At 56.0% G+C, this 14,999-nt stretch overlaps 1 protein-coding gene and 1 long non-coding RNA gene across 2 annotated transcripts in view; both read left to right on the top strand.

Annotated features, from left to right (window-relative positions):
* The window catches only part of LOC104864521, a 7,255-nt gene extending 2,143 nt beyond the window's left edge, over nucleotides 1-5,112 (top strand). The window contains exons 2-3 of the long non-coding RNA XR_004514949.1: nucleotides 1,567-3,166; nucleotides 3,921-5,112. This is a non-coding gene — a long non-coding RNA (uncharacterized LOC104864521). The remainder of the gene's footprint in view (nucleotides 1-1,566; nucleotides 3,167-3,920) is intronic.
* LOC104864579 overlaps nucleotides 1-14,999 on the top strand; it is a 131,451-nt gene that overhangs the window by 60,792 nt on the left and 55,660 nt on the right. The window contains exon 4 of the mRNA XM_019207947.2: nucleotides 8,803-9,023. Within this exon, the coding sequence (XP_019063492.1) occupies nucleotides 8,803-9,023 (221 nt within the window). The remainder of the gene's footprint in view (nucleotides 1-8,802; nucleotides 9,024-14,999) is intronic.

Below are 14,999 nucleotides of genomic sequence, written 5' to 3'. Positions count from 1 at the left end.
CCCCCCCCCCCCCCCCCCCCCCCCCGCAGCATTGTTTCCCTAATGAAAGGGAGCCAGCCTTAAATACTGACGATATTGTCCTGATACTCTGAGTGATACCTTCCTCTCCAAGGAGTCTGCAAAACCGGAAGGTGAGCAGCAGCTGCAGCCTTCGCAGGCCCATCCTTGTCCTTGTGATCAGTGTTTCCAGTTTGTGCTGCTCCAGGTCTTGCTTGCTGAACAGCAGTATGTTGAAAGCTTTATCTGTGTGCACTGGTGGCCTTGGAGGACAGTCCTGCAGCAGGAGTTAGCAAGTATGACCTTTGGTGAATTTCAGGATTCTTGCACTATGTCGCCAAAGCACACACTAGAATGTTTGTGTCACTTCTGAGCACCTCGGGCCATGGGACAGCGGCTGGCCTGGTCAGATTATGTCAGGGGCAGGAGCTCAGGGTTAGGTGAAAGGTTCCAGAGTGGAGGAGGAGGGAGAGCTCCCCAGGGGCCTCCTGGCAGAGGAGGTGGCTGAACAGAGCCTTGAAGGGGACAGGAAAGGTGGCCTTTGTTTCCTCCTCATTTCTGCCTGGGCCCTGTCACCCTGAGGTGATACTGGGAGGAGACACTGGCCTGGGGGGAGGAATTCAGCTTGACCAAGACAATTGGTTTTGAATAATTAACTAACGTAGGTGAGGAGATTTCAAAACCAAGGTCACGAGAATGAAGTTCTTTCCAGCAGGAAAAAAGTGAGTGTTTCCAACAGTTCCAGTAGCGCCATTAGGAAAGGCCCCTCGATGTTAGCTGACCTCTTCCTCCTCATCTGGGAGGAAGTACAGAGGCAGGAGGGCCGCTGGCCAGGGTTGCACCAGCACATTGTGGGTCACTGGAGTGAGGCCTGGGACACCTGCGGTGTGTGGCCTGCAGTGCTCTCGGTAGAGTGGGAAGGATGACAAGGCCTCGGGCAGATGTGTGGGGACCAGGAGGGCCGGGTCTGAGAGCGGGGGCCTGGTGCTCTGGATCCACTCTCAGGCTCCGTGGACTGGCCGGGCAGGCCCCCAGTACTGTGCTGCGTACAGGGTTCTGGAGTGCGCTGAGGTCTGTGCGTGGGGGACACGCCCACTTCACCAGTCATCGTGAGCCAGGGATATGGTCAGGGCAGCTCTGGCCATCTGTGGCACAGCCACCCAACCCCAAGGCATAGCAAAGCAACCTCTGTTGCATCTCACGATTCCCTGGGCGGCAGGGAGTGGCTGGCTGGCTGAGGTCTCTCCTGCAGTGGCCCTGTGTTGGTGAGCCCTGGCCCGTCTTCCCTGGCATCTCCCTCTGCAGTGACATACCCCGTAGCTGGTCTGTCCCCCAGGGTGGCCTGCTTCCATGCAGCAGACCCAGCCCCAACATCACATCCTCTGCATTCTGTTGGCCAAGCAGCCACAGGTCTGGCCCAGGCTCCAACTCCCCAGGCAGTGGCTCCTGCTCTCCAGCAGGTGAGGTGTCTTGTTTATCTTGTGTGGGTGCTGTGCAGGTGCTGACATTCAGGTACAGGGTACCCCGACCGCGGTTAAAATATTGAAGGTTGGCCACTTTTGTTTGCAGATGACTCCTGCCAAGCTCCTTTCTTTTGCATCCAGACACCACATGTCCCGCTCTTGTCCTCGGACTCCAGCAGCTAAGGGGGTAACACCTGGCATGGCAGGGCTTCTGAGACCGGTCGAGGTGCATTCTGGTCTGGAGGTGCCTGGACTCACGGGAGGCCAACACTGTCAGTGTCGCCAGAAGGGCTCTCTGCACGGGAAGCCCTCAGGGAACTTCCTTCTCCATTGTGCGTGTGCTCTGATTATTGTTTCAAGACGGGTTCAGGCCCTGGGAGGAAGAGAGGCTACACTAGCAGGCCCCAGAACTGTAGTGCAGCTCAGCCTCGCTTCTGGAAAGAGCTCTGGGCATCAAATATGAAAATCCACATTTCCTACTTGATTTTCTTCTTGGTCACAGTAATTAGGGCCTCACTCTGCAAACCAAGAGAGGACGGGACGGCATCTGCACAGAAGGGACCTGTGTCCAGGCTCAGTGTCCCCCACCCCCGTTCCCTCTGAGATGTGTTCCCCGGGAGCCATTTCCTGAGCTTGCTGACAGAGCCGTTGTCGGCACAGCGCTGGGCACATTCCAGGGAGTCTTGCCGGTGAGGCCCTTTCTCTCAGCCCCGTTTCAACAAACAGACACCGCCATAGCCTGCTCTCGGTGTGGGGCTGGCAGCGCAGGCCTCGGCGGCAGGGAACATAAATGGCTGTGGCCGGAGCAGCAGACGTGGGCCTTCCAAGCTGTGACAGCCCCACGAGCAGGAGCAGGCCACGAGGGGCTGCAGATCCTGGGGCTGGGGCCATGGGCTGGGGCCGGGCCCTGGCCTTTGCAGAGGGGGCCTGGCACTCCCTCCTGGGGTGAAGCCCTTCTTCAGAGCATCAGGAAGTCCGAATGTGCGCTGTGATTCCCGTGGCTGCGGCCCAAGAGCACCCTCCAGGCAGATGGGAAGTCTGTCCTTCTGCATGGATGTGAAGGAGGCTGCTCATCTTTGTGTCCTGTTTGGAAAAGTCAGAGGCCCAACAAACGGAGACTGCTTATTCCATTTGGGTCCCAGGCCCAGAGCTGAGAAGGGTGGAATTTAGATCTTCCTCGGAAAGTTCGCAGGAATTAAACCTGTCCAGAGAAGCTTCCCTGTGGGGAATGGCTGACCCCTGGAGGTGTCACCAAGGCCTCCTCTTCTGCAGATTATGAAGAGAGTAACCTGTGTTAGGCGGGCAGGCATGACTCTCGGGGCCTTTATGTGGCAACACTGCTGGTTGACCTCAGCCTCAGCTTAGCCCAGCTCTGTGCTTCTCGTGGAGTAGAAACCTTTTGCTATCGCCGGACCCCACCAGTGCCCCATCTCTTACAATCTGAGCAGGGATTTTAGACGTCCCTGTGGTCCCCGGTAGCACCCCCACACCCACGGAGCAGAGGCGCCACGCAGCGTTGCATCCCTCCACACACAAGAGCGGAACTGGAGGAGCCTGGAGCCTCACCAGCCCCTCCACCCTGTGCGTGCCGGACGGCAGCCTGGCTCCGTCCCCTTCCTGCCCGGGACCGTGTCCCCAGGGTACCCTGCACCTTTTCTCATCATCCCATCATTATGCCCAAGGTGACGGCGCTTCTGGTCCCTCAGGTATGATTTGGCTTTAATTTATTATTGAAGGTAAAACCGGCTTGAAGGCATCTAATCTAATTTACTGTAAAATAATGACGCTTCATTCGTGCGTCACCCACAGGTGGCTGGAGCCTCAGGTCTGCAGGGGAAGGATGCTGCCGGTGACATCCGTCTCTCCTCTCTCCGCCCCGGTCACCGGCTTGCATCCCATTGCAGAGCCGCATTAGAACTGGTGTTCTTGGGTGGACTGTCCCCTCCCAGGCTCTAGGACAGGGCCACTGTCCCAGGAAAGTGGGCAAGACAGGGTGGGCGGGTGAGGGTGCTGCTGGGACCACATTAGCCTCTACTATGGGTCCGAGGTGCTCCGGGGAACACTGGAGACCGCTGATTTGTGCAGTGCCTGTCCCAGGGTCCTCAGATGCAGGTGCACTTCCGACCCAACACAGGGCGGGTGAGCCCGGGCCAGCAGGCTCAGAGCCCTCCTCTTTCCACGCTTTGCTGCCTCGTGCTTGGAGCTCACAGAATGGTGGCCTGGCTTCACGTGCAGGTGAAGTGACAGAAGTGGCCATCACTGCCTCTTAGCTCCAGACCGAAGGACCAGGCGGCGACTGCCACCCGGGGCTCCTGTGAGAGAAAGCACGGGGCAGTGCAGGGCCGGGGCGCTGGGCCAAGGCCCATCGGGTTCAACTTCACTTTTGCCAGGGAGTGGCCGCGCGGCTCTGGGAACACCGACCTCATGTGCAACTGTTCTGTGCTCTGTTATCTCTCCAAGGGGAAGCAGAAGTGGCCTTTGTCCAGGGAAGGTGGCTACAGAGCTGTGACTTGACTCCTTGCTGTAAGCTTGAGCTTTGAACTTTACCAAATGGTTTCCTCCACTCCGCTCCATTCAGCATGCGGCCTGGGCGAGGCTCTTCAGTCCAGGCCTGAGACTTCACTGGTACGAAGGCGGCAAGGCCCAGAGCCCACGCTGGGCCATTTCAGCATCGACTGACAGGGACGTGGTGTCACCCCCGATGGCACTGTGATAACCGGCACGACAGAGGATGGGAACTTCGCAGGGCGGCACAGGAAGAGAAGCTGCACGAGCTGGCTGGGGTGGTGCTGACTCTGGGCACAGTGGCTTCTCATCGCCGCGAGGTGTCCTGACCATGACTGGGTGGCTGCCACTGCCACCATACCCCAGCCTCTTCCTTGGCCGTCGCCGGCGGTCAGGGCTGCCATCCCTACGGCATCTGTGGACCATGGTGTGGTATGCACTGTGCGACAGGCAGGACTCCCTCCCCACATGGATTCTTCAGTGTGGCAGGCAAGGCCAGAGTGGCGCCTTCCCATGACAGGTCCGCCGTGACCACTTCCTGACAGAGGGAGGAAGCAGCACTTCTCTAGTGCCCGTCAGAGCTGAGCCTGGGCCAGTGGCAGAGCACATGTCCCAAGAGTCGTCACTGCTTTAGCAGAAGGGACGGAATCATATTCCACAGGGAAGCCAGGCCACCACTCTGTGAGCTCCAAGCACGAGGCAGCAAAGTGTGGAAAGAGGAGGGCTCTGAGCCTGCTGCCCGGGCTCACCTGCCGGCTGTGCTGTGGGTCTCTATGCCTCGGGGTCCACAGCGACAGGGCTGAGAGTTAAGGGATCAGATGCACGCGAAGCTCTGAGAACGGACCGGACGCAGTCCCATCGCAGCAGTGGATTCTGTGCTTCCACACTTGACTGCTGCCCGGTGGCGTCTGTCACTGCTCAGCTTTGGCTGGGGCAGCTGGAGAGGGACTGCGACGCGGCCAGGCACCCTGTTCTCAGGAGGCGCAGTGCGGCTTCTCCACTGCTGAAGACAGCATCGGCTGCATGTTTTGCTGCCTCGATTTTGCTGTAATTTTGGAGATGGAATTTCATAAAGAATTTTATGTTTTCTATCATGATTGTTAAGTTTGCAGTATTTAAAAATAGATGTGTAAAGGATAACACAATGCAGGCCATAAAACACCCTTGTGGCATTAAAATGGGAACACATCTGTTCATTTGGGTTTAAGCTGAATTTATCTTGTATTTTATATTTTTTAATATCAAAGCCCTGTAGAAATTTCTAGGTTATGAGTAGGAAGGTGGCCAAACCAGGGCTCTGGACCATGTGGGCACTTGTGAGCTCTGGCAAAACCTCTGGCATCGATCCTGGTTGAAATGTAGTCATTTTCCACCTGCAAAAACAGTTTTCTGCACTAACTGCAGGCAGGGGAGGGCTCCCCCAGTGCTCCCCAGAACAGCTTTCCCTTTCCAGCGGGCTCAGCGCCCATATTCATGTGCGTATGACAGGCCCCTCAGAAAAGCTTTTGCCCTGGTGTTTCCCATCCATCTGGGATGAAATGAACCATGTGAAATGAAACTCCTGTCTCAGGGGTCTCAAACCCCAGGACCTAGGAAGTCACAACAGACCCTCGTGAACTGTGCAGAGCACACCAGGGTGCAGGGGTAGCAACGGTGGATTTCAAACAGCTGTTCTAAGACATTAGGTGGGAACGCAGCGTGACAGACAGAGGCCAGGACCTGATGAGGCAGGTTGAGGTGTGGGCGGGGCCAGCCTTGGGGTTGTGCTGCAGGATGGGGGCAGGTTTCATAACCTCTCTGAGCCCCAGCTTTGCATCTGTGAAATGGGAGCAATGACTCTACCTTCTGCTTAATGGGTCTGAGGGTTTTCAGAACTAAATGAGTGAAGGCAAGTAAAATGAGTGAGATTAATGTGTGTGGCCGATGCTGTTATTTTCATAAATGATGGTGGTGGTGATGGTGGTGATGGCGGTGATGGCAGTGGTGGCGGTGATGGTGATGACGATGGTCGTGGTGAGGATAGTGATGGTCTGCTTATCACTGAAAGTCCACCCTTGATGTATCACTCAAAGGGACTCAGTCTTGTATCTTCTCAGCATCCCCAAATCGATTAACTTTTCCTTTATGATTTACATCTACTTCTTGTTTAAGAAATCCATATAAAAGCTCATAGGCTATTATCCTTTACGTTCTTCCAGTGATTTAACAGTCTTATATTTAGCTATTGTGTCTGGAGTTTATGTTTGTCTATGAAATGAGATATGGATTTAATTTTTGTCAGTTTGTAGTGGAATTCCTATATTTGCAGTAGTCGTTTAGTTCCTTTTTTGTTGTTCTGAATGATTTCCAGGGTTATTAGATTTATTTCTGTTCTCTGGCAGCAAGGGAACTGGGCATTTGCCGTTTACTTTTAAGCAGGGGGAGTCTTCACGGATATCTTACTGTTCAAGTCGATAGAATCTTAATTCATTCTCCATCCACTGTCCATTGTCCGTTCACCATCCATCTGTCCACCCATTTACTATATGTTTATCCATCATCCATCCACCACATAGCCATCCAGCATCCAGCATCCATCCATCTGCCCTGAACAGTACTTTGTTTGATTTTGGAAACATTTTAGGCATTATTTCATGTAAAAGTACTTGTCTCTCATTTTCTATTTGATCGTTTAGGAATCTTTTTAATTTTCTTAGAGCTTCTCATTTTATCGTCCATGTTTCTTAGCTGTCCTTCATGTTTTCCACTTCTGTATTTCTGTGTTGTATTCTGTGTGATCCATTGGCTCTATCCTCTACTTCACTAATTGTCTCCTTTGCTGGGTCTAATCTTCTAGGCCAACGCACCAGGAGTGGCCATATGGTTAACAGTGACATGATGCATTAATGGAGCAGTTTTGGTGCAGGAAAGAACTTGGAGCCAGGTGTGACTGGGACACAGAGGCTGTGTCCCTTGGAGAGAGGGGCTCAGACCTGGTCCTCTGCCACACGTTTGGGAGCTGTGCCTGATTTCTGAGCTGGCATCTGGGTTGGTTTACTACTTTTCAGATTCACATGCTTGATTTAACATCCAGAAGTTTATTTTTCATTTATGGCTCTTTGAAATTTTCATGGGAGATTTTAAAAAGTAAGTTTAGTCCATTTGTGTTCAAGGATTTTCTTGTAAAGCGCATTGACAAATGCACTGGCCTCGGATGAAACTGTCAGTTGTCAGCTTCAGAGGTGATTCGGGACCCGAGAGTCCTGCTCAGTACATGTTTGTGCTTCAAGACCTCGCATATACGCCCCGGACCGCAAAGGCAGAAGACTTGTACCTTTGAGCTGTGTGACTTGTTCTGAGGCTCCTGTTCCCTGAGCCTCCAGTTCCTCATCTGTACATGAGGCATGTGACTGAGCTCGGGGGCCGCACAACGTGTTGGGCATCAGTGCACAGAGCATGCAGACTGCAGTGTTTGGAATGCTTCCATGTTTGGGTCTGCGTCCTTTGGAAACCTCCTGTGGCTGCTGTGCTGGTGCTGACCGCTAATCCCACTAGGCCAGGGGAGGGGGCTTTGAGCTGCATGGGCCTGAAAGTCCTGCAAGGGTTCTGTGTGCTTTGTAAGTCGTGGGGTGGCTCTCACTACACAATGGGTGTGATGACCCACATTTCTTTCTCATGGGGACTGCTAGGATTCTGTGGCGATGGCGTGTAGAATCGTGGAGTGCCACTGCCTCGCGGATTGTGGGGAAGATGTCGTGCACTGACAGAATCAAAGCCATCACTGCATGTTGAATAATAATGGTGAGGACATCTGGCGTCGCCAGGTGCCGTGGAGGGCCTAGTCAATATATATATATGACTGCAAAGCAGCTGCCCGTAACTCTGTTTCATAGTTGCAGAACTCGTGGTTTGGAGATGTCCCTGTGAAGGAATTTCCTTATGGTCACAGGGGGTGGAAATGGCACTGGGAGTGGGATCTGTGCTCTCAGGCCCCAGATCCATGCTCCATTTAGGCTCCATGATGGGTTAAATCTGAATTTTGCTTTCAGCCAACTAATCACCTAAGCAACCGACTAGCGAATAGCCAGCCACTGCCACCTAAGAACAACCAACAAATAATGAGTCAATCAACCAACCAACCAACCAACCAGAGAACAACCCTCCCAACCAACAACAAACCACCAATAATTCACCAGCCGGGCCATCCCCCAGCCAACCAGCCACAGCCAAGCTCATGGATCTCTGTGTCACCTGCTCACCATTGGGCTTTGAGATCATGCCCATCCTGGAAGACACACGGCTGTGAGGGACCGTGGCGTACCTGTCCTGCTCAGCACACCACCTTTGGGGATGCCCCTGGGTCCTCTCTGTGTCCCTGTGGCTTACTGGTGTGTGAAGTAGAGGTGGGCTGGGGGCCCAGTAAATGTTACACACACACGCACAGGCACACACAGCTCACATCTGTTCCCTCCTTCTTGAGAGACAGAGCATTGGTCAGGGGTGCTCAGGGCTCAGTGGTTCTTGGTGCAGCTGAAGCTGTGCCCTAGTCTCTGCTGCGCCCTCTGGTGGAGGAGCAGGCAGCCTTCCTGGGACTCTGCTTCCCTTGGAGTGGCCCACCTGGGCTTCACTCTGGGTGGACAGGTGCCCATCCTGTGGAGAGGGCCTGGCTGGGGTCAGGGGTCTGAGCCTGGCTGAGCTGCTGACACCTTGGGTGGCCTTGGCTGCCCCACCCCCTCACTTTGTGGACAGGGCCACCGAGGCCTGGAGACCTGACTTCTCTCCTCTCCAAAGCCCCTTCCAGCTCTGGCATTTCCAGTCTTCTCTGACTCCTCGTTAACAGTGTATTTTCATTTTCTAGTCCACATTCCAGCTTCCTCCCGGGAGCCTCGACCTCTCTGGCAGGGAACCACCGGTGTGAAATTCTCTGTAATGCTCCGGGGAGCTTGCCCATCTCTGAGAAAGGGCGCGAGGCCAGGCGAGGCCGCTGCCCATGGCCCTGCAGACGGGTGCTGCCGGGAACCGCACTCGGAGCCTGCGTCGGTTACAGGCCCCTCACTCCGCAGGCTGCTGGGAAATTGGGTAAGTGTTTTCTTACCCAAACTTGAGTAACCGCTGCTGAATGTATGGTTGGAAAGTCTTGGCGCTCAGAGCGGACCACACAGCGACTGGCCCGTGAAACCCAATGCCCGCTCATCGGTTCTGCCCGTGACACTGCTGCAGCACCAGGGGCTTGGAGGGCTCAGGCTCTTTCCATCCGTTTCTGAGAGGTCTTATTAATCTGCCAGAGTCTGGAAGGTGCCTGAGTTGCTCCACTCTGCTCTTGGCCTCAGCCAGGCTTGTGGCGTCCCAGCCAGCTGAGGCCCAGGACGTCAGAGTGCGGTATCCACCCTTGTGTGCCGTATGGCGTCCCGAGGGGCTGCTCACTGCCCCACCGGCCCGTTTTAATCAGCCTCTCACACTACACAGGCCAAGAAAAAGCTGTAAACCCTGAGTGAGGCTGGCGTCTGCTCTGCAGGACAGTGCAGGCATTGCCCCTGGCTTGCTGGCCACTTCTTGCCGGCCACACAGATGGTTCTGATCAGCCCCTGGGTTCTGCCCAGCGTCCCCAGCCATGTGCTCCCTGTGCCTGGTCACGGTACCCTGTGGCCGTGGGTGTCACCTTCCTGCCCACCCTGCCTGGCTGAGACAGGAAAGTCAGCTGGACCCGATGCACGTGTGCATGCGTGTGCCCTTGTGTGTGTGCTGGGAACACTTGACACATCCCACTTCCCACGAGCGGGAGGCCTCTGGGCAGCTGCTGCCCTGCTGAGGGGTGGGCGCAAGGCCTCGGGGTCCCTGGGGTGGTACGGTGGCTCCTCCAGCTGGAATTGGGTAGCAGAGTCCCGGTCCAAGGGACGCACCTCACCTCTCAGGAGCCCTTGCCTGCTCACGGCACCACGCTGACCTTCCACGCAGTCCCTAGAGGCTCAGCCACTCCTGTCTGAGCCCCATGTGGGGCCGACCGTGGCCATGCCATCACCTGTGGAGCAGAGGCCGGGCCTCAGGGCCCCCACGGTCCATGCAGACCTGTGGAGGCACAGCCTGGGGGCCTCATGGAAGCCAGGTAGGACGGGGAGGAGCCTGCGACTTGAGTAGCCAGCCTGTCCGCAGGGCCGGGATCCAGCTCGGCCCCGCGGGGCAGCGTGCGTGTGGGCAGAGTGGGCTCTGCGTTCCAGACACACGTCCAGTCTGGCTCACTTTTGCCGAGAGATGGAACTGGCTGTGGAAAAGCCATCCACTGGGACAGGAACGAGGGACAGCTGCTGTGGGGCTGCTGGGTCTCAGTGCCTGGATCTCCGTCGCCTTTTAGGCTTTGCGGACTTTTTCCTTTCAGCGGGAGGGAGTGAGCAGCTTTGCAATGTGCTCTTGGGGTCTGACGGGTCTGGGCGCTGGCTCCTCTCGGCTCCCTTCCTCCGTCCTCGTCCCACGCTCCTCTTCCTTCCTGACCGTTGGATCCCAGCTCCACTCAGAGAACTGAGGCTCTGGCCCGAGCCTGTGTCACTGAGGGCAGAGAGGACTTTCTCAGCTGCAGACCGCTGCCAGTCATTTCTGATTCGGCCTGTCTTGTCTCAAGGGTGAGGCTGGGATTAAATGAGCTGAGGTGCGTGAGGTGCCGCGTCTGGCTCTGTCGGGCGTGGAGTAGGACGCACATCCCCACGTTTTCCTGTCCCGAAGGCTGGGGTCGGGTAGGTGCACCTCAGCCCCATGGGCACTGACCCTCCATCTCTCCTGCTGGACCCCCCAGATGTCTTCTGCACACATGCATGCCCAGCCCCTTCCAGTCCCACAGCTCCGTGACCTGCCTGATCCCAGAACCGGCCTCTGGGCCGAGCATTCCTGGAGGATATCGTTTTCTTCCTCCGCCAGAAGAAAGCGGCCTCATGATATCAGCTGGGAAGAATGAACTAGCCCATGGCTCCCGGGGGACGTGCCGTGACCCCAGCGCCCGCTGGCTCTGGCCTCTCTGAGTAACCAGGCCCGCCCAGCATACCTTGCTGGCCACCCAGCGTCTCCTGCTCCCCGGCAGGAAGCCACAGTCGTGGGTGGGCTCCCCCACGCCGGGCTGCCAAACCGGGTGGTTCTTCCCCTCAGTCTTAACCCTTTCCTGTAACGGGAGGACCATGGAAAGGGGCTGTTTCCTCATCCGCGGCTGTGGGAACCTCAGCTGCTCTCCCGGGGCCGGGTTAGAACCCACCTTCTCCCCCTGCCTGGGTTGGCGCAGAAAGCTGGCTCGTGAGCGTGGTGTGCTGCAGGCTCTCACTACACCCTTGCTGGCTCAGTGTTCCCCGAGAGGCAGGCCTGCCAGGCCTGCGCTGCCCTGTGCATGGGTGGGCAGTGGTTACCTGTTGGTTCTGTGCACTCTGCACCTAATGCACCCGAGTCCACTTCAGGGACTCCTGCTCCCTGCCTCAGTGGCCCACCTGGTTCAGGGTGGTCGAGAGGCCCAGGCTTCATGGTGAGCCCTAGTAGCAGCCCATGAGGCTGTGTGGGGGACCTTGATGGGATGCTTTGCTGGAACACTCTTTCTGGGCTAAGTGGAGGGTTTGGGGGTGAAGATCTCAGAAGCCCCTTGTCACTCCGGGCTGGGAACGGAGAGACCAAGAGCTGGGGATGCTGTGGGAACCGCAGGCCCATGTGAACCAGGTTAGTCATTTAGCAAAGAAAAGTGTTTCCTTCCCCTGGTCGGCACAGGGCCACTGAGATGGGGCTTGGTTATCTGCAACCTCGAAGGGTGTCTGAGCAGATAGAGCTGAGAGATGTTTACAGCCTACTTAAGATGGCTTAAGGGGCCAGATTTCAATCCAGGGTCTTATCAGAATAACTGCGGCAGTTGTCAAGCTGGTATTCACTCAGGGCTTCTTTATGCCGGAAATTGTAGAAAGTTTTAAATATTTTCCTGAATAAATGTTTAAAATTACCCTGTGCTACCATTATGATCTCTATCATCACCTCCATCACCACTGCCATCACCATCACCATCACCATTACCATCACCATCATCACCATCATCACCATCATCACCATCACCACCATCACCATCACCATCACCATCACCACCACCACCATCACCACCACCATCACCATCACCATCACCACCATCACCACCATCACCATCATCATCACCACCACCACCGCCACACTCAGCAACCACTACCATCACCACCACCACCATCACCACCACCATCACCATCACCATCACCACCATCACCACCATCACCATCATCATCACCATCACCACCGTCACCGTCACTGTTAGCATCATCACCACCATCACCACCACCATCACCACCATCATCATCATCATCACCATCACCATCACCATCACCATCACCATCACCACCACCACCATCACCATCACCATCACCATCACCACCATCACCACCATCACCATCATCATCACCATCACCACCGTCACTGTCACTGTTACCATCATCACCACCATCACCATCACCACCATCACCACCACCACCATCACCATCACCACCATCACCATCACCATCATCACCATCACCACCATCACCACCACCACCATCACCATCATCATCACCATCACCATCACCACCACCACCATCACCATCATCACCATCACCATCACCATCATCACCATCACCATCACCACCATCACCATCATCACCACCATCATCACCACCATCACCATCATCACCACCATCACCATCACCATCATCACCACCATCACCATCATCACCACCACCATCACCATCATCACCATCATCATCACCATCACCATCACCACCACCACCATCACCATCATCACCATCACCATCACCACCATCACCATCATCACCACCATTACCACTGCCGTCACCATCACCACCATCACCATCACCACCACCATCACCATCACCACCACCATCATCACCACCATCACCATCATCACCATCATCACCATCACCACCACCACCACCATCACCACCATCACCATCACCATCATCACCATCACCACCACCACCACCATCATCACCATCACCATCACCACCATCACCATCATCACCACCATCATCACCACCATCACCATCATCACCACCATCACCACCACCATCACCACCACCATCACCATCATCACCACCATCACCATCACCACCATCACCATCATCACCACCATCACCACCACCATCATCACCACCATCATCACCACCATCACCATCATCACCACCATCACCACCACCATCATCACCACCATCACCATCATCACCATCATCACCATCACCACCACCATCACCATCACCACCATCGGCCGTAGAGGTTGCTAGGAAACACACAGGGCTGGTTCTGGGCTGTCAGTCATGGGAGCTGCTGCCTCTGGGGTCAGGTGCCAGGAGTGCAAACTGCCTTGTAGTGAGTGTGGCTATTCTGCGTGGTCTCCGGAGGATGGCATGAGGAGGGGTGTGCTGAGATTTCACCTACCCGCCCGCCCTGTGCAGCAAATGTCCGTTGCGGGCTGGAGGCTCCAAAACCACCCCGGGATAGCTAGCAGCTCCCTGGCCAGACACCCAGTCTGGAGACAGTGAGCACGAGCCTCTGGTCAGGCTCAAGTGCCCAGTGCGGGTAGAACTGTGCTGGCATTTGCTGGGTTTCCTCCCCGTGCCTTTCCGCTCCCTCGCCCTGAGGTTCAGGACCGGCTGTCTGAGCAGCACTGTGGTCACAGCTCGCAGCACACACAAGGGTTTCTGCCTCCCGCCGCTGGCCGGGGTGAGCTGCACAGGATGTGAGGCTCGGTGTGAGGACGCCTGTCTTCCGTGTGCTTCCACTGCTGCCTGCCTAGTCGTCCGTCTGTCTTCTCGCTGACACACAGTACCCCTGACTTCTTGCCGGTCATGGTGCGCCTGCTCACACACGTGCATGTGCAGTGTCCGTCACGCTGGGATGCAGAGCTGCTGCCACGCCACTCGGGAGCACCCCTTCCCCCACCCAGACACCCCATCTGCCTTGTTGCACCTGGCAACTACCAGGTACCTCCCATTGCGTGGTTCTGTCTCCCCCAGAAGGCCATGGAGAGGGGCTTGGAGAGCATGGTTCCTTTTCAACCTTGCTCCTTTTACCCAGCCTCAGACCCAAGCCTGTCATTGTCTGCATCACTAATTACATCCTTGTTTCCTTCTGAACAGAGACTGGCTTAAGCCAGGCGCAGTGGTGCACGTCTGTAATCCCAGCACTTGGGAGGCTGAGGCAGGAGGGTTGCCATGAGTTTGAGGCCAGCCTGGGCTACAGAGTGAGTTCCATATCACCCTGAACTACACAGTGAGACCTTATCATCAAAAAACCAAATACAAACAAACAGAAGCCCCCCCCCCAAACAACACCAAAAAACCAAAACCAAGCAAACAAGAACAACAACAAAAAACCAAGGAAGAAATCGTTGCTTGGCTGTAACTTTGATTTGAGTCTGGGAATGGGGACTGTTGCATTTTGAGACTGTAGGTCTGCTTTTCAGGCCATGTTTGGGTGGGCAGTCACCCTGGCTGGGTCTTGGAGCTCTGCCCAGCCTTCTCCATGCCTGTGCCCAGGCCGCAGTGCTATTCAGAGGGCCCAGTGTGTGCTGTTCCAGGTGCCTGGCTGGGGCCTGGCCGCGCTTACCTAAGACTCACAGTCCTGGGCTTGCTGCCCCTCGGTGAGCCAGTGGTGCCCTTCCTGCTCCTCCCTGCTGTGTCATCAGTGTCCCTCCCGGTCACCCCTTAAGGTAGCTGGGACCCAGGTTACCCTGCTTTGCTGCACAGGTCTCCTCACCACACCCAGATCCCTGCCAAGAGGCGGAGGGTGGTGAGAGGTCACAGAGCCTCAGGCTGCGGGGAAGCTTCTCCTCCTTCATTCTGTGGTGAGGGCCTCGTGACCACCGCCAAGCCACCATCACGGCGGCATCACACGGCATTGTGGGGCTGCCTGAGAATGGGGTGGACGGAGGAAAGAGAAGCCTGGAGTGGCTTCTCCCCGCGTCCTTCCCACCCCTGAGCTGTGAGCCGGATCCACTGCCAGGGGCCATGCGGCTGCCCAGGAGGG

Source organism: Fukomys damarensis, unplaced genomic scaffold (assembly GCF_012274545.1).
Source record: "Fukomys damarensis isolate Sample0158 unplaced genomic scaffold, DMR_v1.0_HiC HiC_scaffold_32, whole genome shotgun sequence".
In the NCBI taxonomy this organism is placed as follows: domain Eukaryota; kingdom Metazoa; phylum Chordata; class Mammalia; order Rodentia; family Bathyergidae; genus Fukomys; species Fukomys damarensis.
Note: the sequence above shows the minus strand (reverse complement) of the source record. Positions and strands in the feature narration are given on the sequence as shown.